Below are 17,225 nucleotides of genomic sequence, written 5' to 3' on the forward strand. Positions count from 1 at the left end.
TATTTTTTACAACTTTTCTTTAAAGACAGTCATTGAAGGGGCCTTTGTTGGGTTTGCAATATGTGAGCCTAAAATTCAGAGAGATCAACTCAAATGTGATTTTACATATAAAGAAACACAGGTTGAAACTGGTTACATAGATACTTAGGGACTAGAACCCAAGTCTTCTTAGTCGTGTTCTAATCTTCAGCTTACTATCAAATACTCTTTAGATGTATTTTACTGATTCATTTTAAACCATTTTAGTAACTAGATTCCTCCAGGTTTGTGTTTTAGAAGCTGAATAATTAGAGAAGTCCCCTAAGAATTATGAAATGTCATTTGATTTATACATACGTTTTAATTGTTTGTATTAATGATTCTCTTCTAGATGAAGATGAGGATGAAGATGATGAAGAAGATTTTGAGGATGATGATGAATGGGAAGACTGATCTATATATTATATATATATTTTTAAGGTGAAATACTAAACACTACTTTCTGTCTATGGATTCTGTAAAATTATCATGTAAATGTTCTACCAATTTGCTGTATATTTTTGTTGCCTTTTTGCTTTTTTTTATTAATCTGTGCAATACCTCATTTAATCTGTAAGGGTTTGTCATAATCCTCTGCAAAGCTACTCCCTGTTACTGTGTGCACGTTTACACCAGGATGCTCACTTAATTTGTGAATATTTCTCATTCCATCAACAAGGGAGTTTAAATATTATATGTGAGACTGACAAAAACCTTAATGTAATTTAGTTATAATGCCAGAAGGAAAACACTATTTTCATACCCTACTTTTTCTGTACCTAAATTTTCTTATTAAAATCTAGTATAGCACTACATTCTTTTTTAAGTGATGCAAACTTTAGTTTATTTAGCCCCTTCATTTCGAACACATGCCACATGAATGTTGAAGCTGATACATTGCACAGTTCTCTAGACATCACTACACTGATGCAGTTTCTCAAATTTTAGCAATATGCGCTATGTAAAATCACTACAGAGATGCTAGTTGGGAAAATGGTAACACACCTCTTACAGCAATATTGCCTGTTACTGTACAGATGTGGTATTTGGAGGCTGGAATCATAAGGAGCCCTTGCATACCTATGCTTGACTGAGGTTATTTTTGTGCTATAGCAAATGTGGCAGGCTCTTTTAGGCAAAAATTTTAAAAATATTTTTGGTACTATTCTGAAACAAAAGTTGTTGAGGTTTGGGGATCTTAGAGATAATTTCGTTCTACATGAACTGAAGGAGGCTATACATTGTGGTTACTTCAATATTTGGTTAAATATACTGTAAAAATCAGAACATCATAAAAGTGGTGTGGAATTAAGTATTTTTATTTTGCAGTCTGTATAGATTGAGGTATTCAGAAATACCAGACATAAAAATCTTACCTATTTGGCAAAGGTATACACTGTAATGATGAAACTATTATGCTGTTTTTTTAAAGTTTGATAATTTCTCAAGATTTTTGTCAAATGTCAGGTGAAGGGTTACATTTTTCTTAAAAGATTGGTGGTCCCAATGTCAAATTTCTTGAAATACAAAACTGAATGACAGAGTTAAAAAAAAAAACAAATAAAACTTTACAACCTGCACATTTGTTATGTATGCTAAATGATACGATGCCTCTCTACAATACACTAGTCTGCCTAAAGGTGGTTGTTTCATATTTATAGCATTAATTATCATACCTACCTACTTTAAATTTTAGGTAGAAAAATTATCTGATTTACATACAGACACCTATTTTTCTCACATTGAGTCATACTCAGAATGTAGTTGCAAATGTATTTCATTACTATAGTCACAATATCCAACTAAAAATTAAGCTGTCTATAATTGTACCGACCAAAATCTGGTGTTGGCATGATCTTGACAGGCTGGACCTGCAAGATGTGGCTTGAATTTTAACCAGTTATCACATAATCTCTAGTGATCATGCGTCTAGTTATCATGAGAAATAATTTAAAAGGTTTTGTTGCTGAAAGCAGTAAGTGGTGCAGTAAAACAGTTAAGTTATTCAAAGAATGTTACCTACCTTGCAGGAATAATTTAAGAACGTGGGAAAGATTCTAGACCTTTTGTTTCTTGCAAAAACAGTGCCCTCTGCTGCTGGAAACCTTTTTCTGCTTACTCTCATTTTTATTGTGGCTTGAGCTCTGTGGGTCTGGTGTGGATGAGGCTGGACAACTACTAACCAGTAAAATTAGAAATTTGTGCAAATGGTAAATAGAACATTGTAATTATTTTAAGTAATAATAAACGTGTTCCTTTCTTTTATTTTAGACATTATACAGAATTTTTAAAATATCTTAGAAATATCTTTAAAGTAATGCCAATCTAAGATCTCTGTTAACTTTGGGGCAAGGAATTCAGGGTTTCCCTGCTGACTTTGTTATGATAAAGATTTATCAGGAGCTGCTCTGAGCAGAGGATATCAATTCTTTGAATTGGAAACGCAATTTGAAATACGTCAGGTGGGTATAAAATTTGCCAGTGATAATCGAGTTTATTCTTTCTTCTTAAAGGAAAAGTAAAAGACTTTGTTGTTGTTGTTTGTTGTTGCACAAAGTCTGAGGCGCTATTGGTTTAAACACAGCAGCTGTGGAGCTCCGTCCAGCCACGAAGACTAAATCCGCTTTAGACGTAAAGGTTGCATGTTTCAGTCCCCCACTGCCTTGCGTTGTGGACAGCACTACACCTGTGCACAGCCTGAGGGCCTCCCACGTGTGCTCCAGCTAAATGATTGTCTGACAGCCTTCGCCTTTAACAAACTAGCATGAGGCTTTTTATATCTGAATGCTGCGTGATAGTTTCAGCTAGCCACATGCTGTATGTATGAGATTCATAAAGACTCTCAATCATTCACTTCCATTTATCAACTGAAATTTTGTTTAGTATGTGAAATATTTTTTTGAAATGTATAGTGAATAGGATGTTGCACTGGTGGCAATTCATCATGGAGCATAATAAAATTAATTTGACCCAAATAGTATAAAATAGTGTGTTTCTTATTTGTTTATTGTCAAGAGATTAAAATGGGTAAAAAATCTTAAACTGTATAGTAACGGGTTCATAGCAGTGAACAATAGGGTTGAAAGTTTTAGCCGACTGCATGCCCTGAGAGTTGGAGCGTGCCGTTAAATAAACATGGTGAGCAAAAGAATGTTACACCCTGTTCTGGGAAACGTGACGGCTGCTCAGCTGTTCCCCTGGGAGCCACTGCTGTGGTACACAGAGCATTCACATTGCAAGGTCAAACCAGAACTCTCGCACACCGAAAATGTTGCAGTTTCCTAAATCAGAGTAATAGTGGAGTTTACTGGTAGTTGCAGTAGAAACCAAATATAAAGTTCATGTGGGACTTAAATAGCTTTTAATAAATGGTATCAAACATGGTGCTTCCTTTTAAATAGGAAATTCAGTTTTTGATAAATAGAATTTTCTGTTCTCCTGGCCCTGGCACAAGTGGGTGTCTAAAGATTAAACTGAGTTACGGAATCCAGCATGTAGGATGCTACAAAAATGCCTTCTAAGAGTGTTAGTCAAATTTAAACATTTCCATATGATATGTCCTATTACAAATTTTGTTTCTTAAAAATTTTTTTAAAGAGGGAAGTGCCTCAGAATTGCTCTTGTCGCATTATATTAATCTAATCAGTGAAGAAATTCCTGAAACAACTTACTCTGCTTTAGAAAGGGAATTCTTAAAGGACAGCTATAGAGATATGGCCTGTTTATTGTACAATAGAAAATTATTTATGGAAAAGTTGAGAAATTTTATTTTGCACACCTGTCTTACTGACATTGTCACATCATACCTCCAAAACACAGCATACTCTTTGTAATCACTTGTTCTTTTATTCATAGATTGTTTTTGTAACTTTGCTTTTAGTGAAGCCACTGGAAAAAGGTGTAATAACTTGGCTGTTATGAATATGATGGGGAACTTACTTTGCAGTTAATACGAAGACTGCCTTTACTTCTATATGTGATACGTGGTATCCTCCCTTGCCATGAGGGAACCCATTGCAAATTTTGGCTTTAGAACAAAATCTAGATAAATCAACCATAGCTTAAAAAAACATTTTTTAATATATACCAATGGCCATACTAACTATTGATACACATATAGTATTACTTTTTACACAAGTCCAGTGTATATCTAAACTGGTCATGTGTACCACCATCACGATTGACAAGTCAAGATATGAATAACAATTATTTTGAGTAAAATGTAACAGTAGCTTATGGGTGGTTTCTGGCTTAGATGTTTTTGTATTGGGGAATTTCTGGTAAATCAAAGTAGCCCCTTAATTTTTTAACAACCAAAAAAATTTAAGGATTTAAAAATTTTTTTTATTTAAGAAGAAGTACAGCTTTAGCAGTATCAAATTGCGTTATGGAACTTGAAGTTCCAAGTGTCATGTTGGCATTTTCTGTTGGCGTGTCCTGACCTAAATTCAGTTTTATCTTAGTTATTGCTAGATGTGTGAGGATTTTCATCAAGGCCTAAAGTGTAAGATTTTTGTTTTTGCAGTACGCGGGCCTCTCACTGTTGTGGCCTCTCCCGTTGCGGAGCACAGGCTCCAGACGCACAGGCTCAGCGGCCATGGCTCACAGGCCTAGCAGCTCCGCAGCATGTGGGATCCTCCTGGACCGGGGCACGAACCCGTGTCCCCTGCATCGGCAGGCAGACTCTCAACCACTGCGCCACCAGGGAAGCCCAAAAGTCTAAGAATTTTTAAGCATCAGTATCACCTTATTTAAACAACTGTTTATTAAAATTAACTATGTGATGGGTATTGTAAAATATAACAGTTCAGTCAGCTTCCCTTCCTCCTGAAATCTAAAATATTTAACTTCACGATTGAAAGACAGTTGGAGACAATCGAGTTATATCAAGCCTATTCTCCTTTCCTGGGTGAGAGGGTATCCAGGGTAGTTGAGGGCCTTGCCTGAAGCCCATTAGAAAGCTAGGTACTAGAAGCCAGATCTGGCTACTAGGTCAGTTGCTCTTTTCCATTTATTACCATAATACTGTTTTATCCTTATTTTCTCTATTTTCCTTAAGTTGTGGATAAATTGCAGATTTACTTTGTTTCTGAAAGATTTATGGCTACAAATGTCACCCATGTCAGCTGGGTGTTGATAGAAGCCTCCAGCACATCCTGTTGTCATCTGCCCCGGAAAGCTAGCTTACTTTGAGGAGCCAGCCTCTGACTCTAAGGCATGTGGTAGTATTCTGGCTCAGTGATGGCGGCCACCCTACATTGTCAAGGCATTCAGTCGTCACAGGACACTCCTGTCATTTAGTACTGGGTCGAAATGAAATTGAGCTTTTTATTCTACCTCCAAATTATTTTCATTCGTTTCTTATAGATGTAAAATGGGCATTGCCTTTATATAAACATACGTATTTTGTAAAACCTTAGTCAACGGCCTCACAGAAAATTACTTTCAGGATGTATTAATCTTTCTGTATAATTTCCAATCAACAGCTGTACTGTCAATTTAAAGACCAGGAGTTCTTCCAAGGAGTACAAGGACAAACTGAACACTTTAAATCCAATTTCCTGGTTTTCTTATTAGTGAGACAGGGGAGATTCTAATTTGGTTGCATGTACTTCACCCTTATTGTAAAAGAGGCAGGAAAATAAAACATTTAGTATTTGTGGTGTTGAAAGAAACAAGTGAAAGGAAAAGACATTATGTCCAGTTAACTGTAGGGAAACAAATCATCAAAGCTGTTCATAATATCTCAATTCTGTAGTTGTCTGTAAGACAATTCTGGTTCTTAAATCAGTTTCTGGGCCTAAAAAGAAGCAACCTTTCCTTTTTCTTCTCTTTCTTTCTTTCTTTTTTTTTTTTAACTAGAGTGGGACTCCAAGGAGGCAGAGAACAGAAGGGATTTGTGTCTGCTGCCAGATTTTTGTTTTCAGAATGGGATTGGGAAAACACTCAGCAAGTAAAATTAAGAAGTATATTCAAATCTCCATTTTGAAGGATGATAACTCGTTAGGGAGAAGCTGATGAAATATTCAGCATATCTGGGTTTTGTTTATTGCACAAGGATGTAAATGTAGAAAGGCCAACATCTTAGTTGTATATTCAGTTAAAGCTCAATCCATACTAGCCCATTCAAATGGAAATTAAAAAATTTTTTTTTCTTTTTAAGACTCCTGTGAACTTTGCTATGGATATTTGCTGAAGGTTGTGATGTAGTTAACATTAATAGTTAAGTGATTATGAGAGTCAAGGCTTCCCTGGCGGTCCAGTGGTTAAGGCTTCGCCTTCCAAGGCAGGGGGGTGCAGGTTCTATCCCTGGTCGGGGAGCTAAGATCCCACATGCCTCATGGCCAGAAAAACAAAAACATAAAACCAGAAGCAGTATTGTAACAAATTCAATAAGGACTTTAAAAATGGTCCATATCAGAAAAATCTTTAAAAAAATAAAACCAACTTAAAAAAATTATTATTAGAGTCTAACTTAATAAACGTAGTTCTAGAATTGCAACCACTTTCCAAGCCACCTGTAAATGGATTCTCTTCTGTAAGTGGTCTTGCCTAGTTCATGCATGAATGCCTCTGGCCCCTATGGAACATGTTTATAAGGACCTGTTGCCTCAAGATGTTTAGAAAGTTCAAGTAGATTCTGAGCCCGATGAATGCTTTAGATCTGTACCAGTGCCCCACGGTTTTACAGCCAACATGTCTGGGACAGCCTGATGAGGTTTATGCCAGTTAGACCACGAGCAAAGAGAAATTCTACACACAACCTGAGCCCTTTCAGCATCCTTTTTACTTTCCATTTTCATCACTGTTTTCCAGAACGCAGAACAACAGAAAAACTGGTTTGACGGGGAACACTACAGTCAGCTCTCTGTTCCCGCAGGTGTCGCATCCTCTAAAGACAAAGGGCCAACTCTATTCCCTGTACTACTCCATTTTATTTTATTTTATTTTATTTTATTTTACTTTACTTTTATTATTTTATTTATTTACTTTTATTTTAAATTTTTTGCCTCAACGTGCAGCTTGTGGGATTTTAGTTCCCCAACCAGCAATTGAACCCAGGCCCTTGGCAGAGAGACCACAGAGTCCTAACCACTGGACTGCCACTTTATATAAGGGACTCGAGCAGCCTTGGATTTTGGTATCCATGGGGTTCATCCTCTGTGTGTACTGAGGGACCGCTTTATATTTTTCTTATATGTTTCTTCATTTCCCAGCTAGCTAAATCTGAAACCAATCATCATTACGTTGGCTATTCCAATAGCCTGCGTGGGAGAAGATGGATAAGGGGAAACATTATGCATTCGAGTTCAGTTGTAATTCTGTAAAGCTTACTCCTCAAGTGGGATTTGGTGGTTGTTGGAAAAGATAGGATACTTGTAGGAAAAAAATGTGGTGGTATTCTTTCCACTGCATGGCTGGTTAACACTTAGATGTAGCACTGTTTTCATATCTTGGTCTCAGTTCATGATATGTGGTAAATTATAATTGCAGTAATGACCCCGCATATGAACTGTCCGACATTATAATAAAACTTTGGAGTATCTTTCAACACATGAAAACCATTGCTGTGTCTTTATGTTGATAAGATTTTCCACAAAACTGAGGATGGGGATGGGCATTGTAAAAATCATTAACATTTTTGGAGAATCTTGCCCTCAAAGCCTTCAAATACACAAGTTTCTTAAATATTGATAGGAACCGGTGACTCAAGCAAGAAGAAACAGAAACATAAGGAAATGTTCTCCTAGATCATGTTCCCAAGTTGCCACAAACTCCCAGACATCGTATTTTCAGAGCTACTAGGTGAATGCACTTGAACGCAAGTGTTATCCTAATGCCCTATCCTAAACCAAACTATTTTAAATGATTATTGTTACTGTAAGTTGGAAGTAGGCTTCAGAATAAAACACATCTCTCATTCCATGTATTAATATATCTACATCAGGGTAATAGAGGAAATTCATGTGACCACGTAATTCTAAGACCCATTGAGAAATCAGGCTCCCCTCTCAACCCCGCCTGCCAGCTCCCTAGCAGGTTTTTGTAGTTTACTCAGTTACCTTCACACAATCAGGAATAGAAGGTGTGCTCATGACTGATCATGAAAGAATGGCAAAAAGGCACACGGTGAAGAAGAAAGAAGGGCTGGAAAAAACGACACTAGTTGTTGGAGAAACACTTGTGTGGGTTCCTCTAGCAGGTCACTGGGGAGACACTTGACGTTATTTAAGAAATTTTCTTTGTGTTAGTGTGTATGAACAGGAACATTTATGTATTTTGATGTATAGAAAATATATTTATGGAACTATCCTGGCCTGTGGAAATTACTAACTTGCCCAGGTATAAGTAGGAGGAATTAGTGCACAGTTTCTCAGCTGACTCCGTTTAGATTGAGAAATAGCATTTTAGCCATAGGTCATGATTCTTAGGGAGTTCACAGGACTGCACTCAGCATCTAATGAGAAAATGTGGGGAAGACAGAAAAAGATAGGGAAAAGACTTCTATTGGTAAGCGTTACCCACAAGATTGGCAATGAGCTTAGTGATGAAAACTTAGGCTAGTTTAAAGATTTGGTGACTCCAGACTGTTTTATGTAGGAGTGTTAACATCAAATTGCCATAAGATTTATCTCTAAACATGGCAAGAGTTTGAATCACCGATGTAATATAGGAAATACATCTCAAGCTTTGTCAACGCTATGTCAGCATCTCTCCATGGCTGTTTGTTCTCTTATAATTGGGAAAAATGACCAACCGTTAGACATGGACAAATCTCGATACCCTACACGCTATTCAGTGAAATGCAGGCCCAGGCAACATTTAGACTGTCATCTATTTCTTCTGGAATAACTGGCCTGAATAAATGTGCACCTTGACGACGGTATTAATTGACTCGAGATCTGTTCTGACAAGTCTGAAGGAACAAAAATAATGCCATGTAAAGTTCAAAATACAGAAAACTTTTCCCCAAGTTGTTTGGTTTCCATACCTGAATTCCCAATGGCATTTTTTTCACAGCATCTCCCCCAGAGATAGAAATTACTACACAATGTTGAATAGGGAACTGGAAGCAACAACAAGTTTCAGAAAATTATGGGGGCTGCTTCCCAGTCTTCAGTTACTGCTTCTCTTGAAAGCATTGTCCCCTTAAATCATCTTCCAGCTTTACTCTTTCTCTGACTATTAAAGCAATAACCTCCATTCTGCTTACCTCTCCTAGAAATTATCCAATACAATGTTTTTCGTTGTTGTTTTATGGTTCCTGTCATCCCCTCCTACATCTCTCCCCCATGACACAAGTTAACGGTAATTGTCTGGTAACCAAGAGACCTAGGGGGTATAAAATGCACAGAAGAGGATTTGGTTTCGCACGTGTGGGTTCTTGAGACTTGTGAGTTGATACTGGGATTTGGGGAGCACAGTGAAAATTCAATGGATTTCTTGTATAAGTAATGTCAAGAACACCTTCAAATAGGGACTCCCCTGGCAGTCCAGTGGTTAAGACTCCATGCTTCCGCTGCAGGGGACGCGGAACTAGGATCCTGCAGGTTGCACGGCGCAGCCAAAAAGGAAAAAAAAAAAAAGAAAGAACACCTCCAGGTATTGGTTCTGCTTTGTACGGGGAGTACATTCCCTGCCCATACAAGTGTTTTTCTGATAAACACTGTCCCCAGAGGGCACAGTCAACACCCGCGCACTTAGTGTGCAATTCCCAGTGTAGACTGCTCTCTAACTTCCACAGGGAGGCATCCCCTGGCCCTGTCTCCTTTCTGCAGGGGATACTGTAATGTGAGCAATCAGCTAGTTCAGACCAAGCCACTTTTTGATGATAATGATGATGCCATTTAAAGGGGCTTCCAGAAGCCCCTTGGCTGTGCTTATTCCACTCCCGGACCTTTCCTAACTGAGATGTTTTTCCTTTGAGAAAAGTCATGTTTAAAAGGACCCATCATAATACTAACCACTATTTATTGGACCACTTATTAAGTGTTGGGCATTACATGAAATGTTTTACATGAGGAGGTTATTATCCCAATTTTTCAGCCAAGGCAAATGAAACAAACAATTTGCACCAAGTTAAATAGTAAATGGCAGAGCTGAGCATCAGACTTAGGTCTGTGTTAATACAAAGGATGTACCCTCGACCACTGTAGTTCCCGGCCTCTCAGGTGCATCAAGACACCAGCAATGATCTGGATAAAAAATATTACTCCAATATCTTTACTTCAAATGTAGGAGGCTTGGGATTGTTCTGCTTTTGCACATGTAAAGACCCAAAGGGAAATGCTGTCATTCTGTTTTCCAAAAGAAAAAAAAGCAGGAAGAAAAATATGTTAACATCATGCAGCCAAACCAACAGCCACTCAAGCAAAAGGCAAGGCCAGTTTTGAGATTGGTACAGCCTCAGATGGTTGGAGTATTCAGTAAATAGAATCTTTCATAATTGTTGTGTTTGCTCATCCCCAATCCCCATTCCTCCTTCCATCACCATTAAAATTTTTTTTCCATTTAAATATTAGATTAGGTAACTGGCATGTTTGAGTAATCCCAAATGCTTAATAAATGATTACACAAGAATTTATTTGGAATTACCTCAGAATCTTCTCTCTGAATTTCAAGTAATCTCTGTCAGTGTGTCTCTTTCCTTAAGCATTTTTCATTGATGTCATATTTCTCATCACCCCAATGGTGACTTTTAACTTGTGAATATCATGTGTAGAGAAGATGCTGGATTTGTTTTGCCTTTTTTTTTTTTTTCCTTCTGTTAAAAATCATTTGCATTTCTTTAAAAACAAACTTATTAATGACAGCTTCTGGGGTAAAAGCATAGTTACCATCCCAGCAAGTTCTGACAGATCAAGATTCTTGTTAACCTTCTTATGAGTGTCGCGGAGAAGAATCACCAAAACTTCCTGGCAGCGTTTAGAGAAAGATAAGTGAACACGTTGGTGAGTATGATCTTGTTCTTTCTGACTGTGATATTTTCAGCTTTCTGCTGGTCTCCTGCATAGTCTGCAACTATGAGGCAACAGCTGAGGGCAAATTTCAAATTGTGGCTTGAGACTGACTTTAGATCATTTGTTTTTGTGTTTATGTAATGATGATTACTCAGATGGATCAGCTGAGATTTCATTCAGGAAGACAGAGAATTTAGCTGTGGGTACGAGTGACAACAGTATTTCGATCAGAGGAGATGGCTAGACTTCAAATACATGCTTAATTTTTAAAACTTCTAAATCTATAACCCCACAAAAGTCGTGTTGCTAAGAACCTGCTGAACTTGTCATAAAGACTAGATGGCTAATTACACAAAGTTCCAATATGGAACAAGTGATTAGTCATCTGAAAATTAGTGCAAAATAGCCAATGTACGAATAGATAGTATATCAGAGTAAAGACTTCTGCTTCGGCGTGCAAATTTGTCTAATGAATTCAAGGGTTAGGGGTTTAAGGATTATACTCATTTGACCTCAGGATGTAGAGAACAGGACTTCCACCCGCCAGTTGTCTGTCCTCGGCTTACCCGAACACTCTCCCGACTGTAGCTTGCGCAGCCGCTCGTGACTACATCCTGACCATGGCCCCAGATCACACGGGAGAAGGGGTGGAGTGAGGCTTTGAGAGAGGAGGGCCAGCAAGAGTGGATGCAGATATTCTTAGACCTCTGGCCCTGCAATGCACACAGAGAGAGTGCCTACCACTGGCTGCTCCCTAGTGATGCACTCCTTGGAGCCCCTCAGCCTCCACATGTAGGTCCTGCCCTGTCACAGACCCTGGGACCAATCTCGCCTCTAAGCTTGGTTTCTCAACCATGATCGTTTTTGGTCCCGCATCACCCTTTGGCCACCCTGGGAGGGATGGCGAGAAGATACCGTCATTGGTGTCTTCATTGTTGCTGAGCAGCTAATCATCTCCGTCTATTCAGATATATGCATTGAGTGTTTGCTGATAAAGTCCCGGATCTCCACGATATAGAATCCAGTAGGATAGTAGGAAGATTAAGACATCTACACAGGTAGTATATAATGCAAGGTAAAATGTATTGCGAGATAGTGGGATACAGACTATAACAGGAGCAGTGTTGGAGGAAAAAGATGAGTTCAGCCTTAAATACGTTGTGTCTGAGGTACCTGTTCTTTTGAACGTATGGGTTTAGAATCACGAGGGTGGTATTTGTGCTGGAAGTAAGGATTTGGGCATCATGTGGTACGAGTGGAATTTAAAGATAGGAGTTTGGTTGAGGTCACCCAGGGAGAGTGTGGAAGAGAATAGAGTCTCCTTTGAAAGGCGCCCTGTTCCCCATCTCCTTGGTTCAATTAGCTACTCATCCTTCAAGGTCTCTTGAAGAATGAGTAGGCGCTCCCCCGAGATAAAGAGTGGGAGGGGAATTCCAGGCAGGTAGGATGGTATGTGAAAGGTGTGTGTCAAGAGGCAGCATCACTGCTTCAGTGAACTGCACGATGCTAGGATGGCTTAAGCACAGGGCACGTGAGGACAGATGAGGTCGAAAGATCAGCAGGGCCATGTTTGCCAGGCCAAGGGATTTGAAGTTTATTCTGCAGAATATGGGTTACCACGGAAGAATTTCAAGCAGGTGACTGATGTCAACAGAATTGCATCTTGGAAAAATCTCACTCTAGCATGTGGAGGACCAATGTGGGGTGAGGGAGAATGGAGACAGAGAAACCAGTTAGGAAGCAACTGGTTAGGAACCAGTTAGGAAGAAGCCAGTTCAGAAGCAACAGTCTGGATAACAGATTGTGAGTGACCCACCAAAGGTTTTTGTGGTGATCAATGAGAGGATATGCCATTTTCAAGGGGAGAAATTCTATTCACAGCCATAACCTTAGGGAGGCTCCTGTTAAATAAAAGCATCTTTTGATCTGCACCACTCTGGCCAGTTTGGATATGCAAAGGTAAACTGGAGCTGCCCTTCGCCAGGGGTTGGAGAGAGTTGAATTTGCTGTGCAAAACAAAATGAAGAGAATCTGGAATTCCCAGGAGTGACTTAGGAGGATACTAATGAGGGTGAATCATGAGAGAAGAGGAAAGTGTAATAAACTAACAAGAAAATACAGACTATTATGTGCGATAAAATAGCCAGTGGGGGAAGAAAATCTCTGATGGGGAATTAGCCCCTCTGTTATTGTTATAACATCTCATGTTTGATACCAAGTCATTTGTGTTGCTGTAATGTCAACCTTACCTTTATTTCCCAAATTTTCATGTAATGTTGAACCTGTGGAAACCAAGAAAGAGGGCTGATTGCCACAGGTCCATTTCCATGTGGTTTGAAATAGGGCCATTAAACCATAGGTTTGCTAGATGCATGCTTGGTGCGTGGAGCCAGAGACAACGATGGGCAGATAAACCTCCGGCCCCCAGCCCCTTCATCCCAGAAATTCTCAGAAACCTTGCAGAAGACTTTGGACTGTCACAGAGGTGGACTGAGGTTTCCAGTTAACTTTATCTAGACTGTATATATACATGTATGTGCACATATATGTCCTTTCTATTTGACATGAGGAAAGTATGTATATAATATATAAATGTATTTACAGAGAAACATATATAACATTTTTTTCTCACATAAAGTAAAGATGATAATGTATGTATATATTTGTGTATGTGAAAATATAATATAATGTAATATAATGTAATGACATACCAGGAAGATGTGCCTTTTTAATTTTGAGATTTGTGGACCGGCTGACTCTGCAAGAGAGCAGCACACCCATTATTTGAAGCATCGCCCTACATTCTTCATTGCAGTGGTAGAGTCGCCCCACTCTACCCCTACAGTCTAGTTTCCATCTCCACGGCTCCCATGGACTTGCTCCCACCAAGATCACCGGCTCAAGTAAACCCTGTCAAGCTGCAGAACTCACTGAGGCATCTTATGCTGCCGACTGGCCCTTCCTTAGCGCAACTCTCTGCTTTGCCACCTGACTCTCGTCTGGTTTCTCTCTGGACATACTCAGCCTCTGCCCTTCTCCACGGTCTCCCTGAGTGACCTCGTCCAAATCCCCATCTTTAAATGCTACTCATATACAACCCCCAAATCCTCACTTCCAGCCCGAATCCCACCCCATGATTCTAGACCCCTACTTTCAAATGGACAGGCACCTCAGACACGATACTATTCAAAACTGAGCTCACCTTCTTCCTCCAAGCCTGCTCCTGCTGTGTGCCATTGTCCCGTTTTGCGGCACCACTACCCACCCAGGTGGCCCAGCCAGGATCGGATCCACCTAGACTTCTCTCTTTTGTTGCCTCCTGCCCCCTACGTCTAACCAGTAACTAAATTCTGTGGAACGTGCGCTTTCTCAGTCTCTGCTCTGTTCTGACCTCTTCATACCTACACAGCGGTCAGTTCGTCTGCATTACTTTGTTTCTAGATCATTGCAATGGTCTCCTAACTGGTGTTCCTGTCGCCAGCCCAGGCCTCACTGAGCCCATCCTTCTCTCGGTTACGCAAGCCATATTTTTGTAAAGCTGTATAAACATCATGTCACTCCTCCTCTTGAAATCCTCTGTGCTCTCCGTGACTCTCATAATGAAGCCACATTCCTTAGCCCACACTGAGTTGTTCAGGACGGACTTTTGTGACTCTCAGCCCCTCCCAGGCTTTTTATTCAGACATAGAAAATTGAATGGACTTTTTGAAATGCGTCTTACCAACGCATGCCTCTGTGGTTCAGACAGGCGTATAATTTGACCGAGAGGAAACTGGTAAACATGACAATTTAGTTGAAACCTAATTTCCAGTTTTGGTATACCGCAATGATGATGTACTCGCAACTCTTGTCTAACTGGGAGATGGCTCCTTAGCTGTGATTTTTCAGTCAATCCTTTCTTCTAAGGGCTTTTTGGAAAAGTTAAAAGTTAGAATAACTCAAAAAGATAAGTTGGAACAAACTAAATTCCAACATCAGCGGTCTAATCAGAATAAGCTGAATATTCAAGCTATTGAAATTGCTTAAATAAAATACACTAGGCTACGTAATGGCATGTGTGTTATTTTCCCCTTTTTGTAGAAAAAAAGTTATATGTGTGTTTAAGTATGCATTAAGAAGGATCTAAAAGGATATACACTAAAAGGTTACCAGTAGTTCTGTGTGGGTGAGACTTTGGGGATTCTTTATGTTTTTTGCCTTATCTATATATTCTAGTTTTTCTTAATGATCGCATACTATTTTTGTAAAAAGAAAAGACCATACTGAAACTACATACTAGTACTATTCTTAATCCACCAAAATTATCAATACTAGAAAAAAAACCCTAAAATATTAAACCTGCCAAATTCTTGTTTTTATAGAATTACATTAACCCTATGATTTTCTACCATTTTCTATAATACCCTGTTTTCTCAAACTTAAATATCTCTCTTCATTCATCACCCCTACCATCTGATTCCTTTTTTAGCCTGGCATCTTCTCTATTCTTTAAAAATCCAAAACAAGTGTCACCTTCCCTGAGAAGCTTCTCTTGACCCTTATCTGCTTTTGGTCAAGGGTCTGTGGTAAACTGTGGCTCACAAGTCAGATGCCTCCAACATTTGTTTTTGTCCAGTCTGCAGACTAAGGAGAGTTTTAACATGTTTTAATGGCTGAAAAGAATCAAAGAAGAAAATTAACAACACATGAAAATTATACGGAATTTAAATTTTAGTGTCCATAAATAAAGTTGTATTAGAACACCAACACACTCATTCACTTACGTATTGTCTGTGGCTGTTTTCACCCTACAACGGCAGAGCTGAATAGCTGTGACAAACACCAAATGGCCCACAAAGTCTAAAATCTTTAAATATTTTATATGCCATTTTAAATATCTCTGGCTCTTTACAGAAAAAGTATGCTAAGCCCAGCTTGAGGTAATTAAGCTGCCTCAGTGCTCATATAGGACCCTACACCAGCCTCTAGCTCAGTTCTTACTGCGTATTCTGGAAGGAATGAGGATCCTCACTGCTTGGCATTGGAGGACACTTTCTAATTCAACTTGGTCTCCCCAGCATCGAGGAGAGTGCCTCATCCACGGGAGGCACCTGATACACAGACGCACGATGCGTGAAAGAATGGTGTCAGCTCCCTCTCCTAGACTGTAAGTGACACGAGGACAGGCGTCTTATCTCCTTCATTCACTGTGTATCCTCAGTATCCAGAAGTATCTGGAACATGGCAGACGCTCAGAAAATAGTTGTGGAAGTTGGGTGCGTCCGTATTGGTACCATATTTCTGAGTTTTGTAATTCTTACCTCAGTTCTTTGTCTTTTACATCCGCTATTTGACGACTGATGGAGACAAACCCCCACCTTCCAAACCTCAGAGAAACAAAGAAAAGACAGTGTGAACTTGTCTGGAAATGAAGTAGTTAAGAGGTCTTTTCAAGGATGTATCGATTTACCCCAGTCTTCCGTGCCTCTCAATGCTGGCCACTGCAGTCTGTTATGACCTCTTCCCTCTCACTCACTTGGAGCAACTACATCAGGGCAGGGATTAAATCACTGAGTTATTGAATGCCTCTGGCAGCAGGGCTCAAGAAGCAGGGCGAGACTCGGCATCCTGGCCCTGTTTCAATCAGGATGAGGCGTACTTTAAGAGATTAATGTGCAGATATAAATCATGGTCTAAACGCTTCATCTGGTCTTGGACAGCCTCTCTCCCAGTGAGCTGAACTCTCTTTAGAGACGATGAACTAACTGGCCTTCATACCAGCTCTGTGAGTTTGCAGGAAGGATGAACTAAGGATCCCTGTTCTGTGCTGAGGTGTCATGACACCTTGCCTGTTTACAGTGCTGTATTCTGAAATCACATTCGAGAAATGCTTTTCCTGAATGAAAAACGTGCCAACTTAGTGCCTGACCATATCATACTTGTCTTGTTAGGGGCTTTCTCATATTTTGTTTTGTGGGTTGACTGTAAGGATATCTTTATTTACATGTTGTGAAGTGCCTCGTAAGTGCACGCTGCTCTCTCCCGAAGCCCAAAAATTTCCAGCAAAGCAGTCTTTTAAAATGTGAAGGAGATGGGCTTCCCTGGTGGCGCAGTGGTTGGGAGTCCGCCTACATGACCTACATGGTTTTATCAAAGGACCCTTTTATCAGCAACCATTTGCCCCTCTGCCTCATCATGATGGAGCTGAAAGCTGTTGGCGTTCAGAAGAGCCCCGTCCTCATGCACACACAAAGGTCAGGGGAAAGG

General features: G+C 39.6%; 1 protein-coding gene across 3 annotated transcripts in view; it reads left to right on the forward strand.

The window, feature by feature from the left end:
- The window catches only part of WASL (WASP like actin nucleation promoting factor), a 71,148-nt gene extending 63,563 nt beyond the window's left edge, over positions 1-7,585 (forward strand). For 2 of the 3 annotated variants that reach the window (XM_049714563.1, XM_004265492.3), the window contains one exon: positions 371-1,584. In XM_049714563.1, coding sequence (XP_049570520.1) covers positions 371-432 — 62 coding nt within the window. In that variant the 3' untranslated portion in view covers positions 433-1,584. Of the gene's footprint in view, positions 1-370; positions 1,585-6,834 lie in introns of those variants that run through there. The other variant, XM_049714564.1, reaches the window with a different exon arrangement.
- The last annotated feature ends 9,640 nt before the right edge of the window (positions 7,586-17,225 follow it).

Source organism: Orcinus orca, chromosome 9 (assembly GCF_937001465.1).
Source record: "Orcinus orca chromosome 9, mOrcOrc1.1, whole genome shotgun sequence".
Taxonomy (NCBI): Eukaryota; Metazoa; Chordata; class Mammalia; order Artiodactyla; family Delphinidae; genus Orcinus; species Orcinus orca.